The sequence below is a fragment of the Amblyraja radiata genome, chromosome 15, assembly GCF_010909765.2.
Source record: "Amblyraja radiata isolate CabotCenter1 chromosome 15, sAmbRad1.1.pri, whole genome shotgun sequence".
In the NCBI taxonomy this organism is placed as follows: Eukaryota; Metazoa; Chordata; class Chondrichthyes; order Rajiformes; family Rajidae; genus Amblyraja; species Amblyraja radiata.
The window spans coordinates 8635377-8658942 of NC_045970.1; the positions used below are offsets into that span (position 1 = coordinate 8635377).

A 23566-nucleotide genomic window follows, 5' to 3' on the forward strand; every position below is an offset into this window, starting at 1 on the left:
TGCAGAAAATTCCGTTTTATAATGTGACGTTAACAGCATATCAGCTCTCCAGAAAAGTTATATCACTGCCTTGGGTTATTTATGGCCGAGTACAAACTATCCATAGGACTTCAATATGGCTGCAGAGTGCAGAATTGCTCATGTGCTTGCCACCATATTTGAGATATCATGTCTTAAGGACGAGCTTTGAAGCCACGGTCAAGTCACATGCTTACAATTTGCAATGTCGGCACCCAAGTTACCAGCTGAAGAAACTATTTTCCAAAACAGTTGGGAATTTTCATTAGAAATGAATCCTTTGCATGAACATTTAAGTATTAAAATAGCAATGTTATTGAACCAAGAAATCAAGACGATTCTTATCTAGCTCACCAGATTTTGTTTTTGCCTTGCGTTCTTCACTGTTAAGATATGAGTGGGTTAGCAGCAGGACCTGTGTGGTATTTTCGGACTCCAGGCTGTTCAAGATTAATCCTTGTATAGATTTTGGGAGAGCAAAGCTCGAATAGTCTTGGATGTTCTGTTAGAGCTGCCACAGAGATGTCCAGCAAATAAGCTCAGGTCCACTGTAATTTTTTTTGTTGCAAAACTGGTTAGTTATAGTTGCCAGAGATATCCTCCTGAAAGTCTTGATACTTCAGTTAAGCTGAACAACCAAAGTAATGTTTAAGCTGCTGTACATGTTGTGTATCTCTCTCTCTCTCTCTCTCTCTCTCTCTCTAAAAACTAAATTACAATAATTGCAGACTTAAATAAAATATTTTATTTTAATTTTAACAAAGTAATGAAATCTGCAACACTGCTCACAGTAAATAAAATGATGTGCAGTTTAATAAGGGCAAGAACATTTATAGCATGTAACGTGTAGCTCTGTTCCATTTAAGGCTATTAAATAATCACTGGGATCAGATGTCAATTAAGGGGTTGCTTCTATTAACACTGGGTGAGTGCATAAATACATCAATTCAGAAGACATCCTGGCTCCAGCATTTGATATTGGAGAGAGTGATGTCCGTTCATAGTTTTTTTTTAAACTGTGACACAGGAACTTGCAGTGTACTAAGAAAGAACCATGGAATGAATATGTTAAGGGAGAATTTCAGTAGCATTCCCATCCATTGTTCAGAGTTGCATGATACTGATCTTTTGGCACCCAAGCTATGTTCTCAATCCAAAAATGTACAGAAGAATAGCTGACGGCATGGAAATGAAACCAGTCAAGGCTATTTCTGTTTTTAAGCTTTTAACAAAATTGTCGTCTACGAAATGCAAGGTGGTTGGCACTTGAGGAAGAATAATTTTCAAGGCCATGGAGAAAGAGTGGCAGGATGGGACTGACTGGATTGCTGCACAGTGTTGATGCTATCTTTATGGGCTGCATGCTCACGAATCTATTGAAATCTATAATGAATCTATTCTAGATTCTAAGTAAAGAGGAGGTGTGAATAAAACCAAAAGGAGCAAATGGGTTACAGATGGGATTAATGGAGTGAGCAACACGGGAGATGTGGCATGTGCCTGGGAATATTTAATAATGCATGAGCAATGGGCAAGTTGTTATATGTTGGGAAAACAGTGCAGGCAGGGAGGAAGGGGCAACACTTCAGAATAATGTGGAGTGACTGCTATACGTTGTGAGATAGTCAGTTATCAAATGCAGTGCCTTGCATTATGCTTTGTCAAGCAAGAAAGATTGGACTTCAAAGTGATTATCAGAGTCGAAGGAGAATAGTAGAACTGAGACTTTTTCCCCACATTCCATTCGACCATGGCTAAAAATCATTAAAAGCTGGATCTACAACTGTGTTGGGAACACGTTTATTGCATAATAGTAAGAATGTAAAACTCATTAACTTAGACTATTAACAGCAGTTTTTCAGCTATTAATTTGGTTATGGAATACAAAGAGATGAAAATGGACACCGCAAATAAAGATGATTTCAGTGTATGATGCGTGCTCAGGAGGTATGAAGTTGCCACAATGAAGACACAGTCATTGTTTAAAATCTTTCCTTCCCAAATGATGTGGAAATGGCATGGTGGCGCAGTGGTAGAATTGCTGCCTTACAGCGCCAGAGACCCGGGCTCGATCCCTGCTACAGGTGCTGTCTGTACGGAGTTTGTATGTTCTCCCCGTGACCGTCTCTGAGATCTTTGGTTTCCTCCCACACTCCAAATATGTCCAGGTTTGTAGGTTAATTGGCTTGGTATAAATGTAAAAAATGTCCCTAGTGTGTGTAGGATAGTGTCAATGTGTGGGGATTGCTGGTCCGTGTGGACTCGGTAGGGCATATTTCCATGCTGTATTTCTAAACTAATCTAAACTAAATTATAAAAAAATCAGTTCAAAATTCATGTTGGGATAAGGTTCTTGTCATAATTCCTGTTATGGAATAGCAAATAATGCCAAATGCACAGATATTAAAATATCTGAAAAAGGGTCCCAACCCAAAACGTCACCTAACTATGTCTTCTAGAGATGCTGCCAGTGCATTATAATTTAGTTTTTTTGTAAACCAGCATCTGCAGTTCCTTGTGTCTATCTTATTAAAATATAGATCTGACTGCTTTCTAGGATCTGCGTGGCTTATCTGGATTCCTGACAATTATGTGATTCCTTGACATTTTAAAATTCAGTAAGGCCCATTGCCTCAATTTCATTGCATTCATGCAAAAATGCAATTGCATATATTTTAAACCAAATTATCTAATCGAGCAGCTAAATCAGATGTGCCACGGCATTTGATCATTTGAAGATGGTGTATTCCTTCTGCTGAAAGACCACAATTTTAGTTTTAAGTAGAGAGCATGATTTCTATGGAGAATTGGGATGATTTTGAAAGGGCTGTTTTTGTTGAGGCATTTGTATTGTGCTTTAAAGACAAGTATATTTTAAGCAAAGGTGTTTATAAAATATTATAAAGGATTTGTAGTAAATTACATCACGAAACTAAATTGAAAGATAGAGCATTTTCATCCCACTGAGTCCATGTTAATTATTGATCACCCATCACACTAGTTCATTGTTATCTCACTTTCCCATCCGCTCCCTACACAATAGGGGCCATTTTACAGAGGCCAATTTTCCCATAAACCCACATGTCTTTGTGATGTGTGAGGTAACCGGCACACCCGGACGAAACTCACACCATCACAAGGAGAACGTGCAAACTCCACACGGACAGCACCCAAGTAAGGATCAAACCAGAGTCTCTGGCGCAGTGACACAAGAGCTCTATCAGCCACGGACATCTGCCTTGAGAAATGACCACACCAATTTCTGGGTTTATACATTCACCGCACATGGGGCAAGAAGTATGGAAAAGTATATTGAGTTGGCATATTACCAGTTGACCTTGGAACTAGTTCCTATGAAATGCAAACAATAGACTAATGTGAATTTCTATTCCTTTTCCACATCAAGTTTGGAAATGACATGTATTTATTTCCTAGGTAGACAAAAATGCTGGAGAAACTCAGTGGGTGAGGCAGCATCTATGGAGCGAAGGAAATAGGCGACTTTTCGGGTCGAGACCCTTCTTCAGACTGATGTGGGGGGGGGGGCGGGAAGAAGAAAGGAAGAAGCGGAGACAGTGGGCTTTGGGAGAGCAGGGAAGGGGAGGGGAAGGAGAGAGAAAGCAAGGACTACCTGAAATTGGAGAAGTCAATGTTCATACCGCTGGGGTGTAAACTGCCCAAGCGAAATATGAGGTCCAGTTTACAGTGGTCCTCACTCTGGCCATGGAGGAGGCCCAGGACAGAAAGTTTGGATACAAAATGGGAGGGGAAGTAGAAGTTCTGAGCCACCGGGAGATCGGGTTCGTTAATGTGAACTGTGCGGAGGTGTTGGGCGAAGCGATTGCCAAGCCTGCGCTTGGTCTCACCGATGTAGAGCAGTTGACACCTAGAGCAGCGGATGCAATAGATGAGGTTGGAGGAGGTGCAGGTGAACCTCTGCCTCACCTGGAAAGACTGCTTGGGTCCTTGAATGGAGTCGAGGGGGGAGGTAAAGCGACAAGTGTAGCATTTCCTGCGGTTGCAAGGGAAAGTACCAGGGGAGGGGTTGGTTTGGGTGGGAAGGGACAAATTGACCAGGGAATTGTGGAGGGAGCGGTCTCTGCGGAAAGCCGAAAGGGGAGGAGGTGGGAAGATGTGGCCAGTGGTGGAATCACGTTGGAGGTGACGAAAATGTCGGAAGATTATCTGTTGTATGTGGTGGCTGGTAGGGTGGAAGGTGAGGACAAGGGGGGCTCCGTCCTTGTTACGAGTGGGGGGATGGGGATGAAGAGTGAGGATATCTCCGATGCCCTGGTTTGGTCTTCCTTTTGTGTGTGTCACTAAAAACAAGTTTGGAGAGGCTGGTGTTGAGTTTTAGTTTAGCAATAGCTTTTATCCCTTTGTCATAAGTTTGCATGAATTTCTGACCGCCGTATATTCCACGTTGTGTAGTTTGTCGTTCAGACTCAGCATTGGGAGTCTTGGGGTAATTTAGCCACTGTAGTCTAATTCCTGTGGAAATTAACATCTGCTCTTTCATGGCGAGTTGTAATAAATGATTTTATATTCCCTCTTAAACATGAACCTGATGAAACACATTGTCTACTGGCCCTGCAACAATCTGAGCTGTTAATAATATAGGCCTGAAATCAGCTCTCTGAGCACAAATCAGGGGTCCTGTCTGAGACCATCCTCATTTGAAACTGAAATGGATAACCCTCATTAGGCCAGGCAGCATCTGTAAATGGAAACAAATGAGCAAATGAGATTGGATGGAAGCGCCCAGTTCTGAAATGTTAATGCGTTTCTTTCTCCATAATGCTACTTGATCCCCTCTGTATCTCCAGCACTTTGAGTGGTTTTTTGAAACTCAGCATCTGTAGGTTGTTTTTTTGTCCTTTGATCATCTTTCTTTGTGCATCAATCACCCACTAGATCAATGTGGCCCTCTGCCCAGAAAACTTCACACTTTGCATTTCTAAAAAATTATTAACTAGATAACGTGGAGGAACAGATATGGGGATTAGTGAGGCGAGGCAGAAACAGTTGGCCATTTTATTTCTCGTATACCTGTGAATCCTTAATGGGATTGCTGACTGTGGAAGGAAGTTTTGTTTTGTGATAGGCAGTGACTATGTCATTTACTCGACCCCTACTATCAGCTGTAACAAGCTACCAATTTTCCATTGAAATGTGAGCTTGACTGGATGTCAGATTGTTTGTTTCCTTTCAGGCTTGATACAATATTATCCATTTATTCATGAATGGAAAGAGTAGGTTGCTGCATTTCCAACCATCTGTGATGATGGAACGCTGTGCAGATGTGCCGTCATTCAGGATGTCTCTATTGATTAGTTTTTAGAAACTGGTGAAATTCGTCTGCCCTTTGTTGGGAATTCTTAGCATTAGTGATGATTTAAAAGCTCTTGCCATACCATCATTGAATGGGATTCATTCTTTTGTTAACCTCAACAAATCATGTACTGAGGCCCTCTGAATATTTTCTAGGCTGCTTGGTCATCAGTTGACCAATTAAGATTTTGTATTGAACAAAATATTTCTCAGATCTGGTTGTCAAATTGGCAGATCCTGTCGCTCCACACTACTTTGGTAGATTGGGGTGTCTTGATGGACTTCTGTCTTCCATGTGCATTGATCTAGAACCACTACTTTAGTTAACGTCTGCACAAGACCAGGCAAATAATCTAATTTTAGTTCCTTTGCACCATTCACCTCGTGTCTGTGATACATTCCCCCCAAAAATCAACTTTTTTATTTGTGAAATCTGTAAGGGATTATTTGCTAATGCCTCCTTCATTTCTCTTCTGTTACTTTTGCTCTTTGTTTATCACATATTTTCAGTTAAATTAATTTTTAATAAGGCACTGAGCATCAAAGTTTAAAACTGATTAAGTATTATAGGTCTGCATACTTTGTATCAGGCGAGGGAAGCAAAGATACATGTTGGGATACTTACATAAAACATCATTTCACAAACCAGGTGATGAAAGCATACTAATGCATCTTTGCAATTTCCCACAAAATGTATTCTTTATTTCAGTGGACATCTGAAAGGTTTGAAGGCAAAGCAGTATATCAAAGAAAGGGCAATCCTAATTACGAATTAAACATTGTGTAAAAAACAAAAATAGCCTTGAGATGTGGGTGTTGCTTTCAAAGCCATCCCTTATGGCCCTTCAAGTGATGGTAGACAATCTACTGGAAGAATTCCAAGGCTCTTGGTGGCAAATTCCAATATTTTGACCCATGATGAAGAAATGGCAATATGTGTGTTGAGTTGTTGTATTGCATGGAATTATTGGTAATTGCCATCTAAGTAGTGGATGTGCAGGTTTTGGGCTGTTACTGGGATATGGAGTTCTTGTATCCTGTGTAAGGCACCCTATAGATAATACATAGTGCAGTCAAAGTAGGTCAATGCAGCCAACCTTTAACAATCCAGGTAAGTGACTCCATGGTGTCTTGCCTTGTGTCTTGTGGGTGGAGAAGAGGGTTTGGAGAGTCCAGAAGTAGCCCACTTAGAAAAGACAGACATGGACTCAGACTTCCTGGAGTAATGTGGCATTTAAATGGTTAGTTCTGTTAGCAATACCAGAATGCCTATTTACAGAAACAGAATATGTCATCTTATAACCAAATAATATAAATTGTAAAAAAACATAAACGGGGAAATGGGTTTAAAAAACAAACTGCATTTCAATTTTAACATTAGTAAAGTGCAAATGAAAGTTGTGACAATTTAAAAATAGTTGAATCAGTAGCAGATAAATATTTTGAGTGTTGAAATGAGCTTTTTTAAAGCTCGAAAAATAAAGTGGTACAACAACTGTAATAAGATATGTCTGATGTGTATTATTGTAATTTACTGTACTTCTAATTAAAAAAAAAAATAAAGATTTTTTTTTAAAAATGAGCAATTAGCACCATGAAGATTCTGAGTAATAAAATTCAGAAAGTGTGATGTGAAAGTAACCAATTGTAGTTTCAAGCAAAATAGAAGGTGATTAGTCAGAGCCATTTAAATTGACATGTGCAGGAAGGGACTGCAGATGCTGGTTTACACTGAAGATAGACACAAAATGCTGGAGTAACTCAGTGGGGCAGGCAGGCAGCATCCCTGGAGAGAAGGAATGTGTGATGTTTCGGGTCACACATAAATGATATTTCAAGCTAAATGCAGTGAATTGAGCTCAGTGTTGGCTATTTAGGAAGCAGGAATTCCAATGCCTCAAATCTTGGATTTAATATCAGTAATTTTAAGTTATTGTTTGGATGGCAGATTATTTAATTGTAATTTGAGGTAAAGATCAAAATTTATCAACCTAATTAACTGTTTGGACCATTGTACTTTATTCTTGCAATCTAATCTCAAGAAATTGCCTTGGAGAAACGAGGAACTGCAGGTGCTGGTTTACAAATATAAAAGTCTCAATGCTGGAGTAATTCAATGGGCTGGGCAGAATCTCTGTAGTTCATGGATAGGTAACATTATTGACATTTTGGCAGTGTAGAAATGCTTATATAATGCGCACATCATTGTCAGAAATGTTAACCAAGCTTATTATTTCTGATTTACTTGACCATCGTCGTAAGAAAAATTTACTGGTGTTTAATATAGTCGATTATCTTAGATAAATCTTGAAGATCAGAAGACAAATAATATTTTTGCGTTTATCTATCCATTATAAATGTTGCAAGTTTCTGTCATGTTCCAGACAGAGGCGTTGTCACCTCCAAACTGATGCTTTATTTTTGTTTTGAAAACGTAGCTGAATTGAGAACAAAATATCATCCCTCCTTGCTTTTATTAGTGATGTCCGGATGAACTGATGTTGCTGAAAGAACACAAAGAGATTAGCAGCTTCTAGCATTGATTATTTGACTTTAATTTAGAATCAATTTGGACTACTCCACCAAATTGAATACCAATATGTACCCTTAAAGAAATGTCAGACTAGCAAATTACCCCCTGAACAGTGCATTTGAAGCAGCCTATGTTTGTGCATATAAAAGAATGGCGTGATCTCACACCAGAGCATTCTCATTTCTCGTGTCAGGAGTGATCTGAATATTGAGCAATTTGGGAGCGGATCAGAGAAAACTGCATGAAAAGTGTGGGCTAGAGAGCATGATTTCAAGCTGGCAGTTGGATAGGCAAACACTGGGCAATTGTGATGGCTGGGGTTCTGGATAATGTGCCTGTGCGCAACCACACAGAAACTGGGAATGTCCTGGAGATCAGATGTTGGCTTTCTGATTACATGCTCTGCCCTGGGCTCAGCACTCAATCCATTCACTAAGTTGCTGACATGTGGAACTGGTTATGCCTACCTCAGCTCCCTGCCTTCAGTCACACTTGTATGAATAAAGTCGTTTTGGTCAGTTTTTTTTAATTTTAGTTTTTATTGCATTATGTATATTTAAAATTTTTTGGAATCATGTGATGCAGCGGTACCATAAGGATTGCTGATTTCAGTTCATGACGTGGATAGATCAACATCTCCGAATATAGATTTGAAAAATTCTCTTTTAAGGGGCCTTCTCTTCTATTTCTACTTTCCACCTTTTCTTTTTTATTTTATTTTTTTATTTTTATTTTTTATATACACACTTCACATTTTTCTACTCATTACCATCTATTTTTCCACTCTTTCCCCTTTCTATTGTTTTCTTTTTCTTGTCTTGCTTACTTCCTTCTCATAACATAAAACTAGAGGTTGTACATAGAATGGATTACGGTATGACATAGTTGGCACCTAAAATTAGGTGCCACTGTATTGTTTTGTATTGTATTAACTTCTAATAAAATAAACAAATTAAAAAAAAAAAAAATGTATATTTTAAAATAATTAAGATCTACAATTTTAAATTACCATTTTGTTTTATTTGTTTTAATTATTTAAAAATGTCACCTTCCAAATGTCTCTGGGCAGTCACGGTGGCACAGCAGTAGAGTTGCTGCCTTACAGCAAAATGCAGTGCCAGAGACTCGGGTTCGATCCTGACTACGGGTGCTGTCTGTATAGAGTTTGTACGTTCTCCCTGTGATCTGCGTGGGTTTGCTCTGAGATCTTCGGTTTCCTCCCACACTCCAAAGACTTACAGGTTAATTGGCTTGATGAAAAAAAAAATGTCCAGTGCTATGATGCTCTACCTAGAGCTTTTCAGCGCACAACATCCAGACCAGACTTCCAGTTTTGTTTATTGTCACGTGTACTGAGGTACAGTGAAAAGTTCTTGTTGCGTGCTATCTAGTCAGCGGAAAGACAATACATGATTACAATACATGATCATTAAAGTAACTTGAAAGTAGTTACATACTAGAGGATAGAGCTTTAAGCTGATAGGGGTAACATTTTAAGTAGATTTGCAAGATGAGTTTTGTTACACAGAGCGGTTGGTGCCTGGAACGTGTTGCCTGGAGAAGTGTGGAAGCAGATATGATGGTTACATTTAAGAAGAATTTAGATAAGCTCATGAACAGACAGGGAATGAAGGGATATAGCCCATGAACAAGCAGCGAATAAAGAAACATAGACCATGAAGACAGATGAGATTAGTTTATGATACGATACAATAGAACTTTATTTATCCCAGGAGAGAAATTAATCTGCCATGTCATAAAACACAAGTTACGTGAAACATGAAATTAAAGTGGCGAGTACAAAGGATTGGAGATGTGCAAAGATTTGGGGGGGATCTGCCCCACGACGGAAGTCTGATTCAAGGTCAGCATGGACATTGTGAATGGAAGGATTTTTTTTGCTGTACTATGTTCTTGGGTTACTTACAGGATGAGCTTTCAGAAGCGGATGGGTGGCACCCTGTTATATTTCACTCTCACTGGACAAAAATGTGTCTACCTCTCTGTTGAAAATGTATAACACTTCTGCAAGGCTCATGATCCTCCAATAGAGAGAAAATAGATTGCCTTGTCAATCTTAAATGGGCGACTCCTTATTTATAATCTCTAACCCAATATTGTACCACTCCAGGTCCAATTCCCTACATTCCAGGGGAACTGGACAGTGGGCAGAGAGATCTGGCAGACAAATGGAAAACCCAGAGAGCAAACTCCGCACAAACAGCACTGGAGGTCTGTGTGGAGGTCTGGATCAAACCAGAGTCACTGGAGTCACAAGGCAGCGGCTTTACTGGCTGCACCACTGTTCCATCTCTCTTATTAACAAATAGAAACATTCTGCATCTACTCTTTCAACATTTTAAAGATGTTAGAGACTTCTATTTGTGGTAGCAAGAAGGCATGGCTGGGTGATGGGGATCCTTGATGATGGACGCCACTGCCTTGAAGCAGTGCCTCATGTGGATGCTACCTCACCTGCAGTTACTCCAGCACTTTGTGTCCTTTTGTGTATTAACTAGCATCTACAGTTCTTTGTTTCTATAAAGGCACAGCTCTCCCAAGGTGTTCCTATGTAGAAACTAAGAACTGCAGATGCTGGTTAATACACAAAATGCTGGAGTAACTGCAGGTTAGGCAGCATTTCTGGAAACCATGGACAGGTGACGTTTTGGGATGAGATCCTTCTTCAGCTGCCTGACCTGCTGACTTACTCCAGCACTTTGTGTCCTTTAGAGCAGTGTCCATGATGGACAAGTTCAAGTCCGTCAACTACTCTCTACAGCCTCTTGTGTTCCTGTGTGTTGGCATTGTCGTACCAGCCCATGATGCAACCAGTCAGGATACTATCTACATAGCACCATTGACCTGGGTTCGATCCTGACTTCGGATGACATCTATGTGGAGTTTGCACGTTCTCCCTGTGATGGTGAAGGTTTCCTCCAGGTGCTTCGGCTTTCTCCCACACCCCAAAGACGTGTGGGTTAATAGGTTAATTGGCCCTCTGTGAATTGCCCCTAGTAGGGAGTGAATGGGGAAAATTAGATGACATAGATCTCGTGGGTACACAAAAATGCTGGAGAAACTCAGCGGGTGCAGCAGCATCTTTGGAGCGAAGGAAATAGGCAACGTTTCGGGCTGAAACATTGCCTCTTTCCTTCGCTCCATAGATGCTGCTGCACCCGCTGAGTTTCTCCAGTATTTTTGTGTACCTTCGATTTTCCAGCATCTGCAGTTCCTTCTTAAACACATAGACTCGTGGGAAGGGGTGATCGATGATCGGTGTGGACTCGGTGTGCCGAAGAGGCTGGTTTCAAGCTGTATCAATCAAAATAAAAGTGAATAAAGAAATCCCATTTCCTTGGAGGAATTGAGATTGAGAGATTATGAATTTAAATTTGTCATTTATTGAAGGAGATAAGAGGATGTATCTTTCCAGTGGGATTTGTTAAAATGTTCATTGATTTGCCACAATGAGCAGCTGTGACAGAGGACGATGTCACTCATTGAATCAGTGGGAAAAGGCATGGGAGGTATGTCGGCAGTACAAGCAGATACAGTGGACCAAATACCACATGGTACTAATTCATAGCCTTCTATTTGTAGAAGTGTGCGAGGAATCTTAATAATTGTAAGAGCACTATTTAGGGAGCATCCTGGAGGGGACAATAAAATAATTGTACACACCACTTTAACCTGTTCAGTGCCACCCCCGAGTATACTCTGGTCCCGGCCAATAGTGAAAACAAATCATGGCAGTGAACAGGTTCATTGTTTAATCCAGGGTAGACATAAAATGCTGGAGTAACAGCGGAACAGACAGCATCTCTGGAGAGAAGGAATGCTTAAACCAGCAATAGGCAAATCCTTGGGCTTAGAGGGTCCCTTTTACATTGGAACACAAGACTATATGCTGAAGTTATTTAAGGTTTTGCCATTTTGCAGGACAATATGGATGCAAGGGTACATTGTATTGTGTGCAATGTTCATTTAGTATCTTTTGTGCCACATTTTACCATGGCAGCAACTCTACCAGATCTTGTCAAACGGTGAAGCCGGCTCTGATGTTTATTAATGGTCTCTCCATCCTGGAGAGTCTGAGATATCCATTCTCCTCCAAGCTGGTGCCTTTAGCTTTCCAATCAATACGAATTGCCCCCACCCCAATGCTCTCTTGCTGTCATTTCCACTGCACACTTGCCCAATGCCTCCAGCTGTTTCTCCCATTCAATGGATGGGCCTCGGCCACTGTACCTGATCCAACAGGACGCTGGGTCAGCAGCCAGGCTTCCCAGAAGAACTGCAAAATTTTGGTCTCGTGCAGAGAAATGCATTTGTGTTCTGCAATGCATCAGAAGATTTAAGTCCTCAATGGATTGTCCCCAATTAGAAACATAATCGGAACATTGCAAGCATCGATAGTGCTGTCACGTGGTACTCCCTCATTCATTTTCCAGTTTGCGTTTTGCCAGGAACAGTCTACTCCAGACCTTATCACAGCCTTGCACCTGGACAAAGGAGCGGGATATCTCTGAATGTGCATCAACAAATCGTGATGAGGCCGAGGTCAATGATCACCTGCAAGCTCCTCAAGAATGTTGCACACTATGCAGGTTTCGAAATGACAGGTTCTTCATTGTTGCAGGATCTTAATCCTGGAACCCATTACCTTTGGCAGGAAGGAAATGATTGTTCAATAAGGCAGCTCACCACCATCTTCTTGCAAGCAGCGAGAAATGGGCAAGAAATGCTGCATTGTTAGTGACACAATCTCTCAAATCTTGAAAAGTAATTACATAACAAAATTCTATTCCTTGTATTTCACAAGAACACGACCTTTAGACTTTGGATATACAGCGTGGAAACAGTGCCTTCGGCCCACTCTGTGCCGGCCAGCGATTACCACATACATTAGCACTATCCTACATCCTGACACCGACCAGCGATCATCCCGTACACTACCACTATTCTACACCCCAGGGACAATTCACAATTTCAACGAACCCAATTAATCAACAAACCTGCAAGTATTTGGAGTGTGGGAGGAAACCGGAGCATTCAGTGGTCACAGAGAGCACGTACAAACTCCATGCAAACAGCACCCGTTGTCAGGATCAAACCGGGTTTCTGGTGCTGTAAGGCAGCAACTCTACTGCTGAATCGTAAAAATATATTAAGATCATTCTTTGTAGTCTAATGTTTAGTTTTAGCTTAGTTTTTGTATATTGTCACGTGCAAAGTGAGAAATTGTCAAATGTACAAATTATTATGTACCACTAAAAATATTGGACATTTGGCAGATTGTGAGCAGAAAATATGAGGAGATTGTTGGGTGAATGGCCTTCAATTATGCGTGTATCGGTTGTACCTTTGTGTGCCTGGTTTTCTCAACCTGGAACTGGTTGGCCCCTGCAGTTTTTTCTTTTGCATGATCATTTTCTGTTGACATTTTATCTCTTGTCCCCCCTCCACTGGAATTAAGCCAGCAATGGCCAATATATTCGGTGTCCCTTGTTTCAGAGCTTTTGCCTCTCCAGTTCACCAACCTACAATATATATTTTTTAAAGCACCAGCATATCTCATGTTATTTCAATAGTTCTTCATTGCTGTTTATTGTATGTTAAAGGTGCTTTATAAATATTGCGTGATAATAATGTCAAATGGTTTTTAGTATTGCCAATCGGAGGTTGTTGGGGGTATTAAAGGCTTCATTGAAATTGTGGGTGGATTGGAAATTAGGGGTGATATACCCAGTTATCGCCTTCCTCACCTTGGTGCCACTGTGTTATGTTGTGTCGTGGACGTTCTGTGTTTGTGCTTTTCTTTTTTTAATTCAATTTTATTTTTAATATGTTTTATTATTTATTATTTATTTATTTTTATGATACTGCCTGTAAGGAAAATTCATTTTGTTGTCTCTAATTGAGACAATGACAATAAATTTGAATACAATACAATACTCATTCACATTTTCAATGTAGGATTCTTGAAATTGATGCTCAACCCGTTTTCCCTCCCACACCTCTTCCGGGCCCCGTATTATTCAGGGTGTTTCTCAGTCTATCTGAAAGCTAAAAGTGAGAATGTGAAGTGATGACGTGAAGCAGAGGGACTCTTCATGCTCTTGCTGTCGTCGACTAGACCATGAATTGGGGGGGGATAGATTGAGATGGTTGTGGAATAAGCAAGGTCTTCACTTCCCAACAGTTTGTTTGCACATGGTTGGTCAAGCTGCCAGTGTTCGAATCAGTAAAGTCACATTTTGCCCTGATGACTTGCACCTGATATAGAGCCCAGTCCTTTCGTCAGGTTGTTAAGAAGGAACTGCAGATGCTGGATAATCGAAGGTACACAAAAATGCTGGAGAAACTCAGCGGGTGCAGCAGCATCTATGGAGCGAAGGAAATGGGCAACGTCCCGACGAGGAATTTTCTTCGAGATATGCATCACTGAGGAGGCATTTCAGTGGAGCAGTAAAATGGAAATCTTCGACCATGCTTAGTTTGTCCTCACTCCACCAGTTGCTTCCCCTCTACTCTAAGTCTGAAGAAGGCTCCCAACTCGAAGGGGTTTCTGTCCATTCTCCATAGATGCTGCTTGACCCACTGAGTTCCTCCCCAGCAGTTTGTTTTCTGCTCAAGATTCCAGCATCTGCAGATCCTTGTGTGCCCCATCTACTTCTCGGGTTTACCCAACCCATCTTGTAGGGTTATTTTGAAGTTATTTCCAGTCTTCTGCCCAATATTTACCCTTCGATTAAACTGGTGACCTGGCATTCATTGCCCTGCAGCTTTTCTAAGAGTACACATTTCTAAAATAATTTCTGAACTGCAGAGCTCACTGGGAGACGCTGAGATTGTGAAATGCAAATCTATTTTTTGTTAACTGACCAGATCGTACACATCACCAATTTCAGGGCTTTTTAAATGGGTTGGGAACATTGGGTGTTGGAATAATTTGGACATCTTGATGTTTTCATCAGGGACAACAGAACTTCTGATCCAGACCACCTCCCATTAAAGCATCATCCTTGTGCTTGTCCACCTCAACTGCCTCCACACCTCCAAATTCAAATCCATGTCCATTTATGAACCTGTCTATGTTCCAACCTCTACATCACGCCCCTTGTCCCACAGTCTTCTGACTCTAGGCTTTTATGAATCCTCCCCTCCAGGCATGTCATAGTGGTAGCTCAGTTCAGTTTAGTTTATTGTCGCATGTACCGAGGTACAGTGAAAAGCTTTTGCAGCGTGCGAACCAGTCAGCGAATAGACAACACATGGTTACAGTCCCATTCACAGTGTACGGATACATGATAAAGCTGTCATCACTTGGGACCTACACTTTACAAATGCCAACTGGAAAATATCCGAAATGTTCATCAGAAGTTCAAAGTGAAATATTAACTCTTTCACTTCCTCCTGATGTTGTCTGAACTGCAGAGTCTTTCCAGCACTTTCAGTTTTTATTCCAGCATCTACAGCTTTGATATGCATAAAACCACCTTAAATCTCTTTGACCACATCAAGCCCAGTGTGTTGGACTGTGTGATGCATGATGTACATCACCTCTCATCGTCTCGCCCTGTTAAAGCCTTTGGGCTGGTCTTTTATGGAAAGGGCATTGTAATTGCTAGTTACCTTTTTTTTTTTTGCCTTCTACACCAGTCTTACACTTTGCTTATAATTTCTTTGGTCTCTCTAAGGTTATGCCTTCCTGCTATTTCAAGAGGAGAGCTCCGTGCAAGCCCTGATAGATGCGTGCATCGAGGAAGATGGAAAGTTATACCTGTGTGTTTCAAGTCCTACTATCAAGGACAAACCGGTAAATGGATCTCCAGCTTAGTCTTGCTCACCATCTGTTCTCTTTGTCGTTTGATGAGCCAATTAACCTGGGAATTATTCGTCTGTCTGCTGTTCCTCCCTGATGAATGAACATTCGCACTGTATTATTTTGATTATCCATTTACTGATGGGGATTTTATTTTCAGTAAAATTTGAAGATTGGATCTTGGGAATATATCAATAAATGTTGAGCTGCATAATGAAGCCTTTGTTTGAAGCTTCCAGAACAATTAGCACACGGACAAGCTGCCTGCCATTTGTTCCCATAGGTGATCATTGTATCAGCATTTCTTGTTGTCTAATTCTCTCCTAATCCCTGGCTTTCTACAAAATAAAAGGAAGTGCAGAATGAGCTCTGCTAGTTAGTCATTACCCCAGCAATTTTGTAACTCTTTGGAATCTCGGCTTTGTAAAAAAGTGAATCTAGCAATTTAAAACTGTTAAATGTTTATGATTTGTTTTCATATCATGACCATTTTGAAGACGAGGCAAATGTTGACGTGTTGACTGCTTTCATTGTGTAATTAGCAAAATTATATTAGCATTAAAATTTGTTATGCAACACTTCATGGTTGCTTGCATGGATGTTTGGAATTCCTGTTATTTTAAAGTAATTATTTTGTTCACTTCCAAATTTAATTGAGCAAAATCCTGTTTCTTTAAAGGTACAAATTCGACCCTGGAACCTGAGTGACAGTGACTTTGTGATGGATGGTTCTCAGCCTCTGGACCCAAGGAAGACTATCTTTGTGGGAGGTGTACCCAGACCACTTCGAGCTGGTGAGTGGAGTTGCAGTGAGTGCTCAATGAACTGCCTATGTGTAGGAAGGAACTGCAGATGCTGGTTTAAACTGAAGATAGACATAAAAAGCTGTAGTCACTCAGCGGAACAGGCAGCATCTCTGGAGAAAAGGAATGGGTGACGTTTCGGGTCGAGACCCTTCTTCAGACTCTCTAAAGAAGGGTCTTGACCCAAAACGCCACCATTCCTTTGCTCCAGATATGCTGTCTGACCCACTGAGTCACTCCTGTTTTCTGTGTCTCTCTTCGAACTGCCTATGTTATCTGATTCAGAATGTGAAACAATGTTGAAAAGCTGGCCTGAGTTTGGGCAAGTGGAGCAGAGTTCAACTGTTTGCAGATGACTTTATAGATAAGTTGAGCAGTATCTGAACCCTGTTACCTATTAATACAAATGCTAAGTGCAGTGTTTCATTAGTTTTGTTAACCCTGAAACAGGAACGTTTAAATAATTTGTAGCATTTGTCCCTCATTACATATGAGCTGCTGAAATACAATTCATTTGTTTCCACAAAGGACGTATCTGTTCTCATTTCAGGGTTTATTTTATTAAACTGTTTGCAGCCACTCTAGATACAGCGATGATATTCTTGCTCGTGAATGTATTCATTAGACAAATTTATTCCATTTTATTTACTGGATTTTATGGATCAGAAAGGGTATTTTGAGAAGTGGAGTTTTACTTCGGGGGGAGGGGGGGGGGGGGGGGGTAAGAAAAGTTAGCATACTCTTTAAATATTGTGTACACTATTTATATTCCAGTTGCGAACAGTCATAAGATAACTGGGGTTTATATTTTGGAGCACAAAATATATGAATGATATTGCACAAATGCTAGAGCATTTGACTCAAGAATATCTGTGGATACAAAATTTAGAGGGAATCTTTCTGACAAAATTTTAATTTCTATTAAAGATTTTGGTCCTTTTAGTGGCAGATTGCTGTTTGTCCCTTAACGGGGATGAAGTGGAAGAAGAGAATTTTGCGAACAGTTGGGGAAAAGGAAAGATGGCAGGGAAATGATAAAAGTAAAACTACTTGGTGTTCAGTAACGTTTTAGCCCTGTTTTAAAAAAAAAAATGTAAAGTCTAAAATGAAAAATTACTGTTTTACTTTATAAATTATTAATAGGGCACTATATAGAGATATACAGCATGGAAACGGATGTTTTGACCCATTTGGTCTATGCCAACAGTCAAACTCCCTTGACTGATAACATGTCATTTATCTTCACTATGAGAATCTAGGAACGAGTATTGCCACCAGACAACACTTTGATTGTTGAGCACAAACCAACAGTGGATCTTGTATTGTCATTGTAGATGTTGGAAGAGAGAAGGTTAGGGTAGAGTGAAATGCTGGGATTCCCAGTATCCGTCCCTGAGCTGAAAACAATGAAATGTTGCCATGTGGGCAGATGTGTTTCTTCATAAAGTCATTAACAATAGTATCCATCTGGATGGACTCCAAATTTGCTCTACAGAGAAATAATGACTTCTGTAGACTGAATGTTTATAGATCCAGTAAACTGCACATCTTGCTATTTGTAACCGTGATTTAAATGTGTGCGCACAGGTTTAAAAAAAACACGTAATTGATTTGTAGGAGAAAGGCATCCTCTTGTAAACAAGTTATTTATAATGATTCACATCACATCACATCGTTGTTTTTTTCCATTCTCAGCAAAGTAACCCTGATATTTTCCCAATGTGTTGCTTTAATCAATTAGTAAATGTAATACTCATTTTAGAAATATGGTTGCAAATGTGTACAGGAAAATACAGGGTGTATTTAATATAATGTACTAGCTTACGGTGAAATATAACATTTGCATATAACGCATTTAAGAGCTTTTTTTAGAAATATTCTTTATGATAGATTCATATTTTTTATTTTTTCCCATATACTGAATTATCAAAGCACTGCATGCATGTGCATACACATACTTTCAGCTTGATTTGAATAATATCTCTACTTATTATGGTGCAATGTGTGAAAAATCCAAGTGTCATTGAAAATAATAATTAGGGTTATTTTTATTTTTTTCCTTTCCACTGACCTTCATTTCTCAGAACATTAAATAGCAGCATTTGTGTGTCATAATCATTTGTGGAAACCCATGAAGTCTGAAGGAGGGTCTCGACCCGAAAAGCCATCCATTCCTTCTTTCCAGAGATACAAAAACAAACAAACAATCAGTTTTATTCGTCACATTGCACATAAAGTGCAAGAGATGCTGCCTGTCCTGCTGAGTTACTCCAGTTTTTTGAGTCTGCCATGAAAATAGTCTATTTGTTGACAGCTCCATCAGTTCTTTGTTGTATTGATACTGATCAATAGTTTTAGGATATTTGTTTGGACAGTGGGTAAAGGTTCCCCACCAAATATTTTTCCATTCCCTACTTTCTTTCCATCGACCCAGCTGAACTTGGGTCCTAAGGGAAGGTAAATGCTCGGTATAAACAAGACTGCAAATTGGACTTTGAGACATTGGTTGATGGTACTTTTGTTGCATTAACTGCAGAGCACTGCAGCTAAAGCCTGACAAACCTTCCCAAATTAAGATGGGAAACCCTTGGCCTGTAGTTTGAATCCATTAGTTTGTGGTAGTAGAGCCAATTTTTATGAAGCTATTTGGGGGAACACAAATATATATTTTAAAATAATATAATTATTTTGATTGAACTTTCTGTGAAGAATGGGTAAGGCCCAAATCTAAATAATATTGTCTTTTTTTTTTGTTATTATGTTCGGTTCAAGCAGCCGTTTTAAACAATATCATGAATCATATCCACAGCAAACAAATACCAAGTGGCATATTCTAAACAAAAATTGTATTGTATTGTATAATTATTTTGATTGAACGTCAGAATGCATCTGAAAATGTGATGCACAATTGAAATCAACCAATATATTATTAGATAAAAGAGAGAATATTAATTATATCAATGTATTTGTTGGTCCATCTCAATTGGAAGAACAGCATTATTAAGTAACATTTTTGGATTGGGAGAAAGTGATCTTCTAAGCCTAGGCTTTTGTTTTCTTCTTGCAGTGGAGTTGGCTATGATAATGGACCGGCTGTATGGAGGGGTCTGCTATGCAGGCATTGATACAGATCCTGAGCTGAAGTATCCAAAAGGTGCTGGTAGAGTGGCTTTCTCCAATCAGCAGAGCTACATTGCTGCTATAAGTGCTCGCTTTGTACAGCTGCAGCATGGGGACATTGATAAACGGGTGAGTGAAATGCTGAGTGTCGTCATTATGGACATGTTTATCTATCTGCTGCAATCAATATCAATGTGGGAGAGATGTAGTAACATAATGGCATTTGCAGGTAAATGTATATTGGTGATGATTAATACAACATAATCTGTTAGCATATTCTGCTTCAAAATGTCTAACCTTGCAGAAATATTGTAATTGCACTCCACTCTCTGGAAGAACTGCTAATCTGCAACCTTGGAGCTCAAACACTTGTGTGTGTCAGCAAATGTATAGTAATTCAGAAAATGCTTTATTTTATGAATGGCTGAACATGAACAGTGGTCAACTTAACTCCCTGCTTCTTTGTGACTGTTGAATAAAAAAAAAAAAGACACATCTGTGAACATGTTACTCCACATCATCCTTAATAATTTGGGTTGATGTTAATCTCAGATCTCGCTCGAACAGTTGACCTAACATCAAGGTTTCAATGTCAGTTTATTGTCACATGTACCAGATAAGGTACAGTGAAATTTGAGTTACCATACACCCATACTAAGTGAAAAGCAACAAGATACACAACCACATAAAAGTAAACATAAACATCCACCCCAGTGGATTCCACATTCCTCACTGTGATGGAAGGCAATAAAGTTCAAACTTTGTTCTCCCGCAGTCGGGGCAGTCAAACCATCCACAGGAGGGTGATCAAAGCCCCCGCAGTCGACGATCGAAGCCCCCCGTCGGGGTGCTAGAAACTCCCGCGCGGTGTGTTTGAAACTCTCTCATGGAGCTCCTGAGTCGGCCTCTTCTTACCAGATATTCACGATATTAAAGTCCACAGATCTTCACGATATTAAAGTCCACAGGCCCTGCGGTTGGAGCTTCGATCCCCGGCAAAGGGATCAGAAGCTCCGCAATGTTAAAGTCCCACAGACTCCCACGGCTTGTAGTGCCGGGTCGGTCTCCAGGAAAGGCCACCAACTCCACGATGTTAGGCCACAGTGGGGACGGAGATACGATACGGAAAAAATTGCATCTCTGTCGAGGTAAGAGATTGGAAAAAAAGTTTCCCCCCCAACCTCCACTCCCCACATAAAACAAGCCAAGGAACACTAAAACATACTTTTTAACACATACTAAAAATAACACAAAGTAGAAAGGACAGACAGACTGTTGGCGAGGCAGTCACTGCAGGTGGCGCCACCCGGTCTTTGCGCTTGCAGAAGAAAGTTCCAAATCTCTACTACTATCTGCAGGAAGAAAAGCTGATTTTTACTCCTATCAGGCCCTTTGATCATTTTTGTACAATGCTCCTTTGTCCTGGAATTTCTCAGTCAATGATGATAGTTTATTACTGTCTAACCAGTGATGCATTTAACATCTTAATGTGCAGTTAAATGATTGTTAACCCCAGTATATGAAATCTCTCCTCAAATTAATCCTGGGAACGCTTGCTCCAATGGTAAATGTAAGACTCTATCGTAGCATCGAACAGAATTTACTGTAAAAAAATATATAACACTGAGGCTAATGGTGCACATATGCAAATATGGTGCACAATATGCAAATATGAAGGCCTACTCTGGCAATGACAATTAAGCTAGTTTGGAATTTGCCTCTTCTCAGATGCTACTCATAGATTGCATGCGATCTAATCCCCCAGCTCAAGTTAACTGAAGTGTTTGAAGTTCCTTTACTTAGAGTCATGGAGTCTTAGTGTGGAAACATGTCCTTCGGCCCAACTTGCTCACACCAGCCAACATGTCCCATCTGTACTAGTCCCACTTGTCTGCATCTGGCCCATATCCATCTAAACGTGGCCTATCCATGTACCTGTCTAAATGTTTCTTAAAATTGCGATAGGACCTGCCTCAACTACCTCCTCCCCTTTGTGTGAAAAAGTTACCTCTCAGGTTCCTATTAAATCTTTCCCCCTCACCTTAAAACAATGTCCTCTGGTTCTCGATTCCCCAACACTGGGCAAGAGCCGCATTGCGTCCACCCGATCTATTCCTCTCATGATTTTGTACATCTCTATATGATCACCCCTTATTCTCCTGTACTCCAAGGAATAGTGTCCTAGCCTGCTCAATCTTTCCCTATAGCTCTGGCCCTGGAGACCTTGCAATATCCTTGTAAACCTTCTCTGCACCCTTTCAAGTTTGACAACATCCTGTTTATAACATAGTGCCCAAAACTGAACATAATACTCTACTAAATGCACCCTCACTAACGTCTTGTACAACTGCAACATGACCTCCCAACTCAATGCTCTGACTGATGAAAGCCAATGTGCCCAAAGCCTTTTTGACCACCCTATTTACCTGTGATGCCACTTTCAACAAACTATGTACCTGTACTCCTAGATCCCTCTGCTCTGCAACACTCCCCAGAGTCTTATCAATCACTGCGTAGGCCCTGCCCATGTTAATGCTCCTAAAATACGACACTTCACATATCCCTGTGTTAAATTCCATCAACCATTCCTCGGCCTAACTCCCCAACCGATCAAGATCCTGCTGCAATTTATGACAACCATACTTGACCCATAAGTACAGATTAAACATGCCAAAATAATCTTGTCTATTTCAGTCTACATTGGTATTTTGGAAGGTACAATGAATTTGAATCACTGTTTGCTATGTCACAGAAATGTACTGTTAGACAAGTCTCCTTCAGATTTTAATTGTGCAGTTTTTTAATCTGATTTGTTGCTTATTTTGCATTTAATTTGGGCCTTTTTCCACCCTCTTTCCATTTGCCGTCAGAATAAAGTTCTGATATATTCCATGTTAAAGTGATTATTTCCCTTGTTCTACGTCTTGTACCAAAAGATAAAGGACAATTATTGTCACATACAGTGAAATTTGAGTTACCATGCAGCACACAGATAAGATAATCACAACACTATAGAATTTAACATTAAACATTAAAAACATCCCCCCCCCCCCCACAACATTTCCCACTCTGAGGGAAGACAACAAAGTTCAGTCCTCTTCCTCTTGTAGTCCTCTTCCTCTTGTAGTTCCTATTGAGGCCTCCGCAGTCGCTGCAACGGCGGCCTGATGTTTCAGGCCCTCTCGCCGGGACGATGGAACTCCGACGTCGGAAGACAGCGTCATCCATGATCACATTGAATGGTGGTGCTGGCTCGAAGGGCCAAATGTCCTACTCCTGCACCTATTGTCTATAAGAACACTCTCAGCGGCTTGTAGTTCCGAATCGGCCGCTTCCTACCGGAGACCTCTGCTCCCGAAGTCCACAGGCTGAGCTGCGTGGAGCTCCAACACTGGCGACCTTGGCGAAAGATCCCAGGGCTCCGCGATGTTAAAGTCAGCGCCGCCCGTGGCTGGAAGCTCCACAAACCACAGTTCCACGATGTTAAAGTCGGCAGTCCCAGCACTCTGGAGCTCCCAACACGGCGATCCCCGATAGGAATTGTCCGCTCCGCGATGGTACTTCAGTGCTGCGCCGCTGCTGAAGCTGAATCTCTGGCCGGTCTCTGGCAGGAAAGGCCACGCCCAGGGGCGTAAATCCTGGGGGGGCAGGGAGGACACGTCCCACCGTTTTGAGAGGTGGGGGATGAACCCCCCATTTTTTGTAATCCAGCTTTTAAAACTCGGTGAAATCTCCGCTTTCCGCGAGACAGTGGGGGTGGGACTGATGATCGAGGGATCCGATTGGACGAGAGATACGTCGGTCAGCAGGCAATGGGGGTGGGACAAGATGATTCAGTGCGATCATTGGAGGAGGGAGGTGTTGGTCAGAGGCGGAAGTAGGGGGTGTGGGACTGAGGATAGAGCATGGTGATTGGAGGAGGGAGACGTGGCA

The 23566-nt window shown here is 40.8% G+C and overlaps 1 protein-coding gene across 4 annotated transcripts in view; it reads left to right on the plus strand.

Annotated features, from left to right (window-relative positions):
* Positions 1-23566, plus strand: part of cpeb3 (cytoplasmic polyadenylation element binding protein 3) — a 90952-nt gene that overhangs the window by 52861 nt on the left and 14525 nt on the right. For all 4 annotated transcript variants that reach the window (XM_033033611.1, XM_033033610.1, XM_033033613.1 and 1 more), the window contains 3 exons: positions 15586-15704; positions 16390-16504; positions 19581-19762. In XM_033033611.1, coding sequence (XP_032889502.1) covers positions 15586-15704; positions 16390-16504; positions 19581-19762 — 416 coding nt within the window. The remainder of the gene's footprint in view (positions 1-15585; positions 15705-16389; positions 16505-19580; positions 19763-23566) is intronic.